Here is a 14839-nt window from a genome sequence, read left to right as displayed (position 1 = left end):
GCCAGCTTTCCCCCTCCTCGTTTACGCGAACCCCATTTTCATATAAACTCCTATTAATTTTAATCAATCAGATATCGTTAAACTGTATTTTCATCTTTCTATTTACAGGTCAGAATAAATTTTTTATATCCAACTTTATTTTCACTTTTCATTATTTTTTCAAATTTTCCATCATTTTATAACCAATATTTATTCATAAAAACTCAAAAAATGGACAATTAAATGGATAAAAATTTGGTCAATTTATTTTATCTTGCTGTACTTAAAGTGCATCGTTCTCATTCTATTGGATTTATTATTTTAAAAATTTTAACTTAATAATTGATAAGTTTTTCGGTGGAGTGGGAGTGTTAATAAGAGGCTTGGATTGCTAAAGGAAAAAGGTTTTGAAACCATGTTTTTCTCTATGGTATGTAGAAATTGAGTAATATAAAAAAAGGATTGAGGTGTACTATAAATAATTTTTTAAAAATTAATTTAAAACAAAACATTACATCTAAATGTAAAACTAATTTTTTTTTTTAAAAAAAAAAAACAAAGGAAGAGAGAGAAGAAGAAGAAGAAGAAGAAGCGGCGGCAGCAGCAGCTGAGAGGGATAAAGGGGAGGTGGGGGGGCCTCATGAGAGATTTAGCTCCCAAAGCCAGAAACTAAAAAAGCTCCCAATCTGATTTGCAGAGCAGAGAGCAGAGAAAGATAGAGAGAATAAGAACTCTCCAAGAACAGAAACCAGGCAGGAAAGAGAGAGAGATATAGTACATGTGTTATTTTCATAATACCAATCAAGTCCCTTTTTTTTTTTTCCTTCTTATCCAATCCGTAAGTCCCCTCTGCATTATCAAACCCTTCTTCCCTCTCTCTCTCTCTCTCTCTGTCTCTTTTTTTTTTTTTTTTTTTTTTTTCGTTTCTTTATATTCTCGTGCTTTGCTAAACGAGAATATCTAATTTAGATGATTATCTTTAATCGTTAGCGCTAAACCATACTTATACCGATCTAATTTTGGGTCGTATTTTTGTTTTTTTGGTTAAATTGAACGTGTTCTTGAGCTCTGATTTCGATCGTTTCTGGAGCTTCGAGTTACTGGCTTTCAATCGGGAAAATCGATATAAGTTTCCGATTTCCTGGTGGATTTTAGAGATCTGAGCTTTCCTTCTTCTTGGCCGTGAAGAGTGAAAACTTTTCAATTGCAACTGATATGTTTGGTGCTGTTTTGGTCTCTTCCTTCTCCCGTTTTTTTTTTGACAAGAACTTAGTTCCGAAACATCTTTGGTTCATTGGTTTCGGATCAGTGATTTTTTTTTTTTTTTGGATGGGAAGAATAGCGTTGGGTTCTATGCAATTCGGCTTCTCTTTTAGACTTACCTTTTAGTTTCGAAAAGTATTTTTTTTTCTTCAATAAGATTTGCATTCATTCTTTTGGATAGGTTGGTTCTGCAATTGGACCGAGTTTGTTTTTTTTGTGGGACTTCGGAGCTCGGATTATAGGTACACTTTCTTTCTCTCCATTGAAGAAGAAACAACGAGGTTTTGGATCGGATTGACGGTTTGTGAATTTGCCAGCCTGGGTTGAATTGAGGGAAGACATGTTGGAGGGTAGGTGCCTGCTTTCGAGGGCATTTTCGAGCGCAGAAGCCCAGTGGTCTTGCATGAGTTATCGGTTCGATGTCACAAACGAGAAGCGCCGCCGGGAAATTGACGGTGAAGATGAACGTGAATGTAGACAGAGGAAGTTGTGCGACCCATTGGATTATCGCGAGACGAGAGCCGGAACGCCGAGTGAGCTACAGCAATCCAATCATCGCAGTGAAGGGCGAGGAGTAGAGGGAGGAGGATCCGATTACCGGAATGGAGGAGGAGGGGATTCTTCAGATTCGGGTTCGCTTAATGAAGCAGGAGGAGGAGATTCTTCGGATTCGGATTCCCTTAACGGAGGAGAAGAAGAAAGAGGGGATTCTTCGGATTCGGACTCCCTTATCGATCCCATTGGCCGAGACATTTCGATCAAATGCCTCATTCTTTGCTCCAGGTCTGATTATGGTTCCATTGCCTCTTTGAACCGGAGTTTCCGTTCCTTGATTCGGAGCGGCGACCTGTATAAGGAGCGCCGCCAGAACAATGTGATCGAACACTGGATTTATTTTTCGTGCCACCTCCTCGAATGGGAAGCATTTGATCCGATTCGTCGCCGGTGGATGCGTTTGCCTAGAATGACCTCCAATGAATGCTTCATGTGTTCGGATAAGGAATCTTTGGCCGTGGGCACCGAGCTTCTTGTATTTGGTAAGGAGGTGACGTCCCATGTCATCTATAGATATAGTATTTTGACAAACTCATGGTCTTCTGGAATGAGAATGAATGCTCCGAGATGCTTATTTGGGTCTGCCAGTCTTGGGGAGATTGCAATTTTAGCAGGTGGGTGCGATTCACGTGGAAACATCTTGAGCTCTGCGGAGCTATATAATTCCGAGACTCAAACGTGGTTAACACTCCCGAGCATGAATAAACCCAGGAAGATGTGCTCCGGGGTGTTCATGGATGGGAAGTTTTATGTTATTGGGGGAATAGGGGGAAGCGATTCAAAGGTTCTAACTTGTGGAGAGGAATATAATTTAGAAACGAAGACTTGGAGAGAAATTCCTAACATGTCTCCTGGACGGATTGGTGCAGTAAGGGAGAACGAGATGCCTGCTACTGCTGAGGCACCGCCTTTGGTTGCAGTAGTGAATGATGAATTGTATGCGGCCGATTACTCTGACATGGAAGTGAGGAAGTATGACAAAGAGAGAAAAGAGTGGTATACAGTGGGGAGATTGCCTGAACGAGCAGTCTCGATGAACGGTTGGGGTCTCGCGTTCAGGGCTTGTGGAGATAGGCTTGTAGTAATTGGCGGACCTAGGACTTTGGGTGAAGGTTATATAGAACTCAACTCGTGGGTTCCCAGTGAAGGCCCTCCACAGTGGGACTTGCTTGCGAGAAAGCAATTGGGTAACTTTGTCTATAACTGTGCTGTGATGGGATGCTGAAGAGTTGGATTTTTGCAGTGCCATGTTTGCTGTGATTGTGCCTTGCTCGCAAGGAAGTGCAACAATTGGTTTGCTCTTCGACACGGGAATCTCGCTAATTGGTAATTTTCCCTCCTTTCTTGTTCAGATCTTTTACCTTTTTGGCTGAGGGAGGATGGGAAGAATCTTTGATTTAACTCAAGATTCAATAGAATGTTTCCTTTGAAGGAGGTCTTGAGTTCTCAATTTTTTCTTTCAATTTTAATGTTTTGTTCCATTGAATTTATATCTTTCCCCATTTTTAGTGGCATGAGAAATCTCAAAGGTTGGCATCATGTAGCACAGGAATAGATTCAATAATTAAACATACCAACACTTTGGTAGGTTGTCATCAGTGTTTTTGCTGAAGCTTTTTAAAGAACACAGAAGTAGTATGTGGGTTTTCATGATCCTTTGTTTTCTTCAAGGGAGGAAGTAAGTTCTGAAAGGTCACTTGTCTCAAAAGAAAAAAAAATCTGAAATGTTCTCATCTTGTACGTGGCATATGTAGTACTTAATCCCAATTATCGTTGTAATCAAGGGGATATCATCTTTTCAGCTCTCTGTTGAAATTATTGTGTATCCTCTTTAGGGCTTTACCATTAATCATATTTTCATTTTTTTTTTGGTAAGTAGTTATATTTTCATTTATGGTTCGGAAATAGCAAATGCTCTCTCTCTCTCTCTCTCTCACAACCCCACACACACAAACAAAGAATCAACATGGACTGTTTATTTCTGGTTTGATCAAATAAAAAAAATTTACTAGAACCTTATAGTCGTTTTCATTTTCTACCAAGGCATGGAAATGGGCTGGGATCAATTATCGTTGCAATCAAGGGGCTATCATGTTAGATTTGCTAATTCTCGTCTCTTTTATTGCTTTCTTTCTCTTTATTTGTTATTAAGGCCACACTGCAATGTGCACGTAGAGTTCAAAGAGGAGAATATTCCAATTTGTGAATTAGGGTTTGTAGGAACCTTTTTATTTTTAGATGCAATTTGATTCTATCAGTGTCGTTTAAGGTGGGGTATAGTGAGGCTTGGGTTATAGGAATTATTTGAGTCTTTCTTCAAACTTCTTGATGATCCACTTATTACAGGAAAAAAAAAAAAAAATTAGGATCCATATTGCTAGTCATAGAAAATAAGAAATATGGTTATGGGGTGCTTTTTTTGTTAGTTATGACGATGGCATTTCATAAAAGAGGAATCATATAAATCTTTTTCCAAAACGTTAGAGAATCCATATTACATGACATAGAAAATAAGAAAAACATGGCATACTTCTTGGTTAACTATAATGATGGCTTGCAAAATAATACATTATTGTACCGTCTAACCTCAAACTCAGTACTGCCAATATGAAAGAAAAGCTTTAAAAATCATAAGTCAAAGAGTTGAGTTTCATATCTAGTAAATAAATGTAGGGTTTTGTTGGCTGAAATGCGGTATGAAATGCATCTCTTGTTGATTTGGTGTTATTGGTGACTGCAAAGTTCAAGTTTTATTTTTGGAATCACACATGGCATGAGAATGAAGGGGGCCATTATGATCTAATACGTGGACCATGACTTCAACGAGGTTATCTTTCTTGGTATGGAGATGGCTATTATGTAGACTTTTAGTTCAAGAAAGTGGAAAACCACATTATATGGTATCAGTATGCATATACTTCCTTACTTGTTGGTATACATAGACCATATGAAGGTTATTGCTTGAGAATTAGGTTGGAAGAACTGAACCTGATAGGTGCACGCCTGATTGCAATGAGTTTTTGCTGGCGGGAACTTTCGCGGAATTTATTACTTGTATGTGCCTGTCATTTGTGATATGGTCTCTATATCCACCCTTCTTGATTGAAATTAAATAGTGAAGCATAGTTTTCTTTTATTTATTCTTCTCCCATTTTCTTACATTATTGTTAGTCTTGAAATGGGACTTCTTGCCTTGACTTTCTTTCTTGTTTTGTTATGTTTTCCTCCACGTTCTATTTGGTGGGGCACGCATGATTTTTTTTCATTATATATGAGTTTGTTAACATGCTGCTCTCCCAGCATGGTACTAAATGCAACTGGTCAGTACTTAATTCTCTTTATAAAAGCCAAAATTACTATGCAAAAGTCGAATGCTGGAACTTCTGAGCAACTTTGGGGTGTTTACTTCAAACACAAGGTGTTTTTAGTTTTTACTCAGCGATTGTGTAGATAGAGATGAAAGGGAGAGTGTTGCTCATGTTAGAAGTTACTGTAGAATGTCCCTTTTTTCCTCTCTTGTGCCATTTCCTGTTGACTGAGAAGTTGGGTCGTTGAGTTAGGACGGCGGTTAGTTGTTACATTTGACCAACACTAGATGGGAAAGTGGAACACTAATTTTCGTGTTCTGAGTCCTTCAATAATTGAATTCGGCTATTTGGTTTAGGTCAATAAAGCAGCACCCACCCCTATTCCTTAACTATTCTGTTTTTGTTTGTTTCGAGTCCCTATTACTAGCTTTGAAACGTTTCTTCCTTAAAATGCTGGCTTTGTAATTCAGCTCTGACAACAGATATAGTACTTTAGCAGAAACTGGTGGTTCGGATTTATTGTTATGTCCTGAAAAACTTGAAACTTTGAGAGATGTTTTCCTGCTCAAGAATGACCCATCTACCAGTTTTATTGCCGGTACTTGCAAGGCTAAGACCTAAAGCCTAGTCGTAGAAACATTGAATTGCCTTGCTTTGATTAGCACTATCAAGCAGTCTTTGTGGCCTGTATCTTGCAGTAGACTATATAGCTCTTGTATTTACGGGCAAGCAGGCTTGAGGCTTCTCTCCTTCCTAGTGAACCAGAATGACAACAACTCGTTCCCTAGAGTTTCTATCCAACTTTTCAAGCTTAAAGTTAAAAAGGAGAGAGAGATATATATAGTGTGGGTCTAGAAATATTTATTGTAATTTGCGTGAATGTCAAATGTTTGATAGATATTAAGAATTTTATGGTGTCTATCTCTCTCCATTTATAAGCGGTCACACTTCTGCCGCCATGGTCATAAAAGCAAGACACTTGGATTTGAATCAGAGGAAATGGTTATACATTCATATTCTCTATATATCTATGGCCCAAATGTTCGGAACTCTTAAGGCCTATAAGCTCTTGGATTCATTAGGCTTGAATTGGCCCAAACGCCTACTAAGCCATTTAACATCCGGTTTCCGGGGACGTGACAAACCAAAACCACCAACTCATTGTTCTTTGGGTTAAAGATTTAGGATATTAATCACACATCTGCAAAAAAAAAAAACTCTTCGGGTTTCTAATTTAATCGCTTTACTCCTTGAATCTTTAAGTTTTTGCGGTTAAATTCTCACTTCCAACTTTTGATATATCTATGCCAAGATCCTGTTGGTATATGACTCGGTTCTCTAAATGGAATACTTGAATTCGAAACCACCCACCTTTTGTATATATAACAAAAACTTGTGATATATCTATTAACAAGATACCTACATTACCAACCTCATTAATATATATATATATATATATATAATTTTTAAAATTGAGAAGTTATTAAAACCCCAGAAAAAATTCAAAAATTAGGAAGGAAAAAAAAATCAAAACTTCTATACAAAAAATTAAAAGTATCAACTAAATCAATAAAAAGACAGAACAAAAATTTAAGAGAGAGAGAGAGAGAGAGAGAAGAGGGAGTGGAGCTTTTAAATTGTTTTTATATTTATATTATTTTACAATGAGGTAGAGGATGTGGCATTTTTATTTAACTTCTCATATTCTAATTTATTGACATGTTGAGTTGAGTTTTTTATGAATAATAGTAAATTGAGATGGTGGAGTGAGTTCTTTGGGGCCCATCTAAGATTAGTTTAGATGTGTTTAGATGTTAAGATGAATTTAAATATATTTATGAAAAATTAAAAAAGATTGTGGATTTCACGTATAAAGAGGTATTGAGTTGAAAAAGGTTGTGGATCTCACGTGTAAAGATGTTTTGAGTTGAAATAAGTTTAGTGATTTGAGAGTTGAGTGTTTGGATATTATAAATTGTCTACGAACTCAGCTGAGCTTAGTGCAGTCAAGGAAAAATACGAAAATAAGTCCATGAAAATATAATCTTTCCAGCATTCATTTGCTTAAAAAAATTATATCAAAATGTCAATGAAAATATGAGAACCATTTGCTACTTATAATTCCTCTTAAATAATGTGTATAGACCCAAATGCAGCAACACCAGTGAGAATAAAATTATTACCTCTATCCCACTGAGTTTGAAAATAAATTTAATACAAATGAGTAATTAGACATCTTTGCGTACCTACGAAAAATAGATAATGTCCGTCCTTATTCGGTTATTCCTGCCTGACTCCTTCCCCACTTTTCAAACCTTTTATTTATTCTCCTACCAATCACCCTTTCAAAACAGCATCACTCAAACAATATATTCTAATAAAATAAGATATTGTACCATTTGCTTAAACAAGTCTTTATGCGTGCAAAAAGCTCAGAGTCCATGGCAGAGGTAGCAAGCAAACCCATCATGGAGAAGTTTAATTTTTACGTGGTATCCACCATCTCTTACACAATAAAAACATGAAAAGCTAACCCTATTTCTTGGTATCCATCATCCATCAGATGTATCAAACTACCCTTTAATTTCTTTTAATTAATTTAATATCCGCTGACCATCTTATATATTAGCTCTGCCCAATTCATTTTCCTTAAATCAACACAATTATGTTGTTTGTCTAGGTTGATCTTATTAGGTCCATGTCTCCAATGCATATATATAGAGCAGGTGACCCATAACCAGCATAAAGTACAAAGCCAGCTGACTCTGCTCTTAGTGGGGGAGAAGGGATTGAAATCCCTTTTGATGCCAAATTGCACTTACTGAACATGTTTTTTTTTTTTTTTTAAAGAAAATTAATATACTTTGTTTCTCCTTGTGAACCCAAGAGTAAAAATAAACTTAATTTGCTCAATTCTTTAAACCCCACTTTGATTTTATTTTATTTTTTTATATATCTATTCGTACCAGACAATATTATCCTAGCTAGGTTGATCCATCACATCTTCTCTTTATACTTTCAATATGAACCCTCTACATTGGAGACAATATGGTGATGTTTATATGAAAATGTATGGAAACTAGTTGGGTCATCATTACTTCCTGCGAGTATTCCTTAAATAGAGCTTGTCATGGAATAGAAGTAATGGATTTATACATGAGTGGCACCTTTTGTGCTTTTCTTTTTGTTGATATTGGCCCTTTTTAAGATCTTGGTAGATATGATATTTGCATTAGTACTGCTTGATACCTCAAGCAATAATTGTGAATAAAGTGACTATGATCCAATCTTTTCTAGGATTTGTTGATATTAAATATTCGAATGGTATTGACACTAGAGATGGGGAAAATGCCAGGAAGAAAAATATCAATATTATATGAAAATCATATGGCAAGCTTAACTTTCAACCTTGGGGTTTTGATGTTAATTTTTGTACCCTTTTTTCCCCGATAATGCTAGCTACTTGTTGAATTCTCTGACACCACAATCGAATTGGGGTTCTTCCCTTTTCCGTTGGCTGGTTGGGGTGGAGTGGATTATGTGATGGAATAAACTTGCTAAGTTGTCATTGTGAACGATCTCTAATTAGCATAACAAAGTACTATTTATCATCTTCTTAATTATCATCATTTCATCATTCCTGATGTGATATCAAATAATTGATAGATATGGGAAAGACAAAATAATTTTCTAACTATTTGACATCCTTCAAGAGCAACTCGACTCTTTTGAAGCTTTTTTCCCTCTCTTTCCAGGCGATAATTTCTCTCCAGCCTATACCGGGATAACCCTCCCATCTCTATCAACAGGGGGTGGAGCTTTCTGTCCATTGATTTTTTTTTCCTGTTTTTTGTTTGTTTCCCATCCATAGCATCGAGATGTGCCGATCTATTGCCGACCAACCTCCTACGACCACCATGTGCCCCACCACTAGATTCTCCAGCTGCTACTCCTTCGAATGGCAGAAGAAAATAGACCAAAAGAGCGGCATGTACGTCTCAGGCGTGGCTTACACCTTGCGTGAAACTTATGCGCCACCGCGCCATGGGGTTTCTATCTCCGTTACACACGACACCATCGGGGTCAACAGCCTTGAATCTCTTAGATCTGATCATTATCTTCTCACCAAGAGTGGCATGTGACCCACATGCACCTACACAGCTAGTGACGGTCGTCTACTAGCAATTCAACCCATATTCTGGTTTCTATGTTCTTGTGTTTTTATTTTTCTTAACCAAGGATCAAGATAAAGTGGTAGTGAAAATCTCATTCAACCAACCTAGACCAGCAAATTGCAACACACAACAATCTACTATGGCTTCCAGTCATAGTTTTACAGTTTGTTTCTCAGCCTGTGTCGCAACCTCTTCATGTGGCTCCCCTTTGTTGGAAATGGGTGGGAGCCAAGTCACTAGCTCCAGATCTCTCTTTGTTTTATTTTTTTTGTGTTGTAATTACTAGTTTGGAATGATTGTTGGGGGCTCCTACCCTACCGAGTCTTGTATTTTGCAATTGTTTATTATATTTATGATATGCTTGTTTTTAATAATAATAAAAAAAAGAAGATATCCTTCATTAGCTGATGATTAATTAAATAATAAACAGCACTATTGTTTAGTCTTTAGCATTAAAGGCAAGATTATGGCATTCATATAGGCAAAGCTTAGGCAAATCATGTTTGCAATGAAGTTACTAGTTATAATCTTAAATAAGCATTAGAACACCTCTTTAACTTCATATGTATTTGGCGGCCTTTACCATTTATGCAATTTTCAATTAAAGAAGTAATTAAAGAGGTGATTGTTAATGCAGCTGATGAACACATTAATTAAGTAACCCATGCAGCAAGCCAAAATAATTGAGCCCTACTAGTCCTGAAAGGCGAAGGCCAAGGGCCATGCATGCAGAGCCTAAAACAAAAAGATTGGTCCATCTGCCGAGTGGTTGAGGCACAAACATAATTGAAACTTGTATCTCAAATCTCTCATCAAATCAAACAAAGCTTTTAGGCAAATCATAATGATATTGATAATTATTATTATATCGTGCATGCCAGCTGCTAGAAATATTTGAGGGACAGTGCTACAAACAGTACTTATAACTAGTTGTTGTTGAGATCAAACGAGGTCCTCCTTTTCTATGCTAAATAATAGATGAGGGTGGAACTTGAAATTAGGTCCACTTTTTTTTTGTTTTTTTTTTTTTAATAAGAGACATTTGGTCCACTTAATTATCACCACGTGCATGGCACTTTCTGATAGGCCACTCTTCCACATGTGCCTGCCTCCCAACTCATCGATCGTGTGATCTGGACGTTTACCACACTGATTTTGAACTGTTGTAACGTTTATATTAATTAATTTCCACCATTTCTAAGCACCTTTTTTTTTTCTTCTCAAACCATCTCATTATTGATGTTTGACAGACTTACAACTTCGGAAAAAAGATTCCAAAAAATGAACGTGGATCCATGGCCCCCATGCACTATTATTGGTGATCCTCAACTTGAAGATAATTAAGCTTTACTTTGTACGACCAGCTTGCTTAATAACATTTTTTTAGCGGTTGATCTAAGTTTCTTCCACACTGCATTGAAGCGAATTGGGTAAGAGATTCCCCCATACTCATACATACATACATACATATATAAATTATTATGAAATTAAACTGCCGTTTATATCACAACAAAATTATATCAAAATGATTTTGACTCGTGAATAAATTTAGGATGTGTTTGATTGAAACAAATTCAACTCATCTCAAATCAATTATTGATGTGACTCACTATTTTTTTAACTTGTCATAAAAAAATTAAACTCATCTCAACCTACTTCATATATTTTCTCAACCTAAAAAAATTAAACCCATCTTAATGAAATTTAAAAAATATTACTATTCACAACTCAATTCAACTCATCTTAGCACCCAAACGTTGCCTTGGTGCCAGTGGCATGGAGAGGGTTTTGTTTTAGTTTGTTCTCTCTCTCTCTCTCTAGTTTGTTAATTTATAAGTTTGTGTTTGTCTACAATTTGGACATGATGAGTAATATATATTAAATACAAATATACTAAACTTATACATTTAAACCTACCATTATCATTTCTCTTTAAAAAAAGCAGTAGTACGTATTATACGATTATGAAGGTATCGATTTACACACCATTTTAATTTCAAGTTACGAATTATAAAGTGGAGAGAAAGTATATATATATATATCGATTGTTTCTGGTAACTTGTTTCATCACTTTCAACTGCAATTGGTAAATCTACGTACCACATGACTCGATCTTTCTATTGTGCTTTTATTTCACCTTTTTTATTTGTCAAGATTTTATATATTAATTATTTAAATTAGTTTCTTCTAGTACTCATGATCAGTATCGAGGACGTTCATGCATGATTCATGAACGAAGACGTACGTCAGTACATGAGAGGCATGTGTTAAAACTTTTTCATGTTAACCTAACTTCACGAGCGAGCTAGACAGTCAATATGTTATTATAATTAAACAGCGGTTGACTAATATTCAAATTTCTGTTCATGTGGTTTTCATGTATGAATGTATCTTCTCATTTCTCTGTTTAAATTTAATGATTTAATTCAATAAATAAAATAGTAAATCTTAGAATATTTAATACATGGAATTAATTGGTACGAAGGTTCAATTAATTCGAGCAATATAATATAAATTTCATATCAAAATTTAATACTCTGTTTTTCTTTGTGCGGGTTAAATAACTTAATTCTAACAGATAATAAGAGATCGAGGGTCTTAATTATTACATTATTTTGTATGGCTCGATCTCGTAGATCTCCCGCCCTACCTATAATATTGTATGTTAATAATATTATTAATGTAATACATAAAGTGGCAAAGCATGATCCGGCAGTATCCTGGAGACAGGGCATGCATGCGGTACGTACGTGATCTACAGCCTAGCTAGCTAGCTAACTCCATATATATTAATATTTTGTCTGACTAAATTTATAAAATGCCTAATTTACTTGGCATGCATGAACCTTACTTCATTAGTGCGTTATACATGATCATATCGATGCACCAATACCAGACACAACACAACCTATACGAATTAATCAATTAATTAAGGGGGCAAATCACCGAAAAATGCGTTTTTGGTGGGGGGGTTCGAATATTCGATTGGCGTGGATCGAGTTTAATTTGTCTTTTGGAAGTGGACGTACGTTATGATCATGAAGTTGTTGATCTATACGGTCAACTTTATTTAAATACTTGGAAACGTACGTTTTCATCTGTTAATTATTCATTTATTGGCACTATTTTCCAAGCCTCATACGTTTTTTTTTTTTGGATTGACTGGGTTTTCAGTTTGTTCTTTTATTTGTTTGAAGTCTCAATGGTGATCCAATCTCTATGTACGTAAGACCATCCGTTCGAGTTCTTGAAGCTGATTTCAAGAACTTGTGACGAGTTTTAATTGCAATTTTATTGTAGTAAGTACTATTAATTAATTGTTATATTCATTAATGATGAATGGATCTAAGATCTTTTAAAATTATATGTTCAGATTTTTGAAGCTTGGATTATATATAACAGATCAGATCAACACATGAAATGAATCGTACATTATTTTAATATATTTTTTAAAAATTGTGCAGACATTATAAATAACTATTAATGTAAAAACTTATATAATTTTGTCGACTGCTTTAATTTGTACTCAAAATCTAAACCATAGAACTTGTGAACTCAATAAAATCATATTCCACCTAAAAGACGCTCGATCGATCGAGAAGCTTCACATAAATATCGTACACATATTCCAAACTAAAAGAGTACTCGAGAAGCTTCCCATTTTAGACTTTCTAACGCAAGAATTAAATGGTAACAAAATCGTGGTTTGATTTTGTTTCAACAGAATAAACCGGCCTGTTTCTTTCAACAGAATATCGGGGAAACGTATAATATAGGAAATTAAAGGAGATCAAATCAAGAATAATCCTTTTCACCGTTTCAAACAAATTAAATAAAAATAAAAAAATCATTACTCCGTCATAAGGAAATAAAAAACATTCTTACAACTTACAAGAAATTACATGCATGATGGGTTCAGTTTTCTATCATATATAGTTGCTGCTTTTTTACGCATGAATCATTGAAAACCTTATATGCATCATGAGTTTCAATCAAACAAGATAAAAAATAAAAACGCCCTCTCTCTCTCTCTCTCTCTCTCTATATATATATATATATATATATGAGAAATTGGGAGAGAAGAATAAAGCGTGCATGAGACTTTACCTTTCTAATGACGTCCTCATCCATATTTAATACTTTATGCATCTTCCTAGCAATTTCTAACAATTACGTACCAAGTGACACGACAACGGACAAGCAACTTCAGAAATTCTAAGATACTTTCCTGGCTACCATCAATCAAATGTTGCCCTTGAATTGTAACAGCGTGATTCCCTTGTAAATTGTTTGTGGGGGCCGCTGATACAGGAAGAACCATTTATTCCCCAAAAATGACAAACACCTTTTAATGTTATCGTGATTTCTGAGTTTGTCAGCTTCTCAAAACCAGTGATGTAGATTGCAACTGTTCTATATACAGTTGAATAGTTTATATCTTAGTGACCCACCACTCGATATTTTATGAAGAAATTAGACCTCCATTTTGGTTGGTTCTAATTTCTTTTCCCGGTTGTTTCCCCGTGGACTGGAAGATATACAGTAGTTTTGGGTCTACAATTCTTCCGAGTATTTGATTTAGGTGAAGGCCACCTCCTTTTGTTTTTGCTACCCTTTACACGCACTTTGGATGCTCAAGAGAAACAAATTATTATTTTTTTTTAATAATATTACTCATCATCTTAATTTTCATAATCTTCTCGTCATTTTATAATTTAACATTAAATAATTAGAGACTATTTATGATGATAAAATGAATGGTAAATAAATTTTTTTTCATTTTCTCCTATATTTGATTGTCTTTCACGAACTTAAATAAATGGATGTAATTGGCTAAATTTGAATCGGCTATTTCCTTAGGTATAAAGAATAAAAACGTACGCAATACAATTAAAGTATATAAATTCATTATATTGATGGGCCGTTTAAAATACAGATTTATTAATTAGATTGAATTAAAATAATGACATTCCTCTTGGAGACTTTTGATAAAGGTGGCCTGAATTAAAGTCATTATTGACTTATTTGGTCTACATAAAGATCATGGAATAATGTTTCACTTAAAATGCCGATATATCAAATAATTAATTAAACTTTTTACGATTCCAAAAGAAGTTTCAAATTAATGATTCCAAGTTTGAACATTGCCTCAATATTTTACTCATCTGGTCCATATGTTAATTCGATTTTTTTTCTTTTTTAAATAAGTAATATTTTACCACTTATTGCTAATCATCATTGTCTTGAAATGAAAAAAAAAAAAAAAAAAAAAGTCGAATTGCACTTTTATGGTAGATGATGATAAGAACATCTGAAAATATATATTTTTTATAAAAAAGAAAAAAATAAGAAGGAAAATGAGATAAGGCTGCCCAAAAGCAAAAAACAAAAGATCTCTAGTGTTGAGAACTCGTGATCCGGTGTAAGGAGTTTGTTCCCCCCCGTTTAATAATGTCTTTCTTTTCTGAGTCTGACACAAAGACATAAATAAAGGGTACCTTCAACATGCAGCGACCCGCAAGCTAGCTAGCTAGCTGTGTTCCAGAGTTCGAACAAAGG

At 35.1% G+C, this 14839-nt stretch overlaps 1 protein-coding gene across 3 annotated transcripts; it reads left to right on the top strand.

Annotated features, from left to right (window-relative positions):
* The first annotated feature begins 595 nt into the window (after positions 1–595).
* On the top strand, positions 596–3395 carry LOC108988786 (F-box/kelch-repeat protein SKIP11-like). 3 transcript variants are annotated; one of them, XM_018962145.2, is made up of 3 exons: positions 596–817; positions 1424–1484; positions 1560–3395. In XM_018962145.2, the coding sequence occupies exons 1-3, from the start codon at positions 758–760 to the stop codon at positions 3020–3022; spliced, it is 1584 nt and encodes a 527-aa protein (XP_018817690.1). In that variant the 5' UTR covers positions 596–757; the 3' UTR covers positions 3023–3395. The 3 variants fall into 3 exon arrangements, with proteins under 3 accessions (XP_018817690.1, XP_035540157.1, XP_018817691.1); XM_035684264.1 differs by lacking the exon at positions 596–817 and adding an exon at positions 841–1201; XM_018962146.2 differs by lacking the exon at positions 596–817 and adding an exon at positions 872–1212.
* The last annotated feature ends 11444 nt before the right edge of the window (positions 3396–14839 follow it).

Source organism: Juglans regia, chromosome 13 (assembly GCF_001411555.2).
Source record: "Juglans regia cultivar Chandler chromosome 13, Walnut 2.0, whole genome shotgun sequence".
In the NCBI taxonomy this organism is placed as follows: domain Eukaryota; kingdom Viridiplantae; phylum Streptophyta; class Magnoliopsida; order Fagales; family Juglandaceae; genus Juglans; species Juglans regia.
This window is presented reverse-complemented; position numbering and strand designations above follow the sequence as displayed.

Excerpts from the sequence above, each read along its gene's own strand:
- LOC108988786 (XM_018962145.2), top strand. The coding sequence starts at position 758 with ATGTGTTATTTTCATAATACCAATCAAGTCCCTTTTTTTTTTTTCCTT. Across the intron at positions 818-1,423 it reads TTTTCCTTCTTATCCAATCC|GTTGGTTCTGCAATTGGACC; the intron begins GTAAGTCCCCTC and ends TCTTTTGGATAG. Across the intron at positions 1,485-1,559 it reads CTTCGGAGCTCGGATTATAG|CCTGGGTTGAATTGAGGGAA; the intron begins GTACACTTTCTT and ends TGAATTTGCCAG.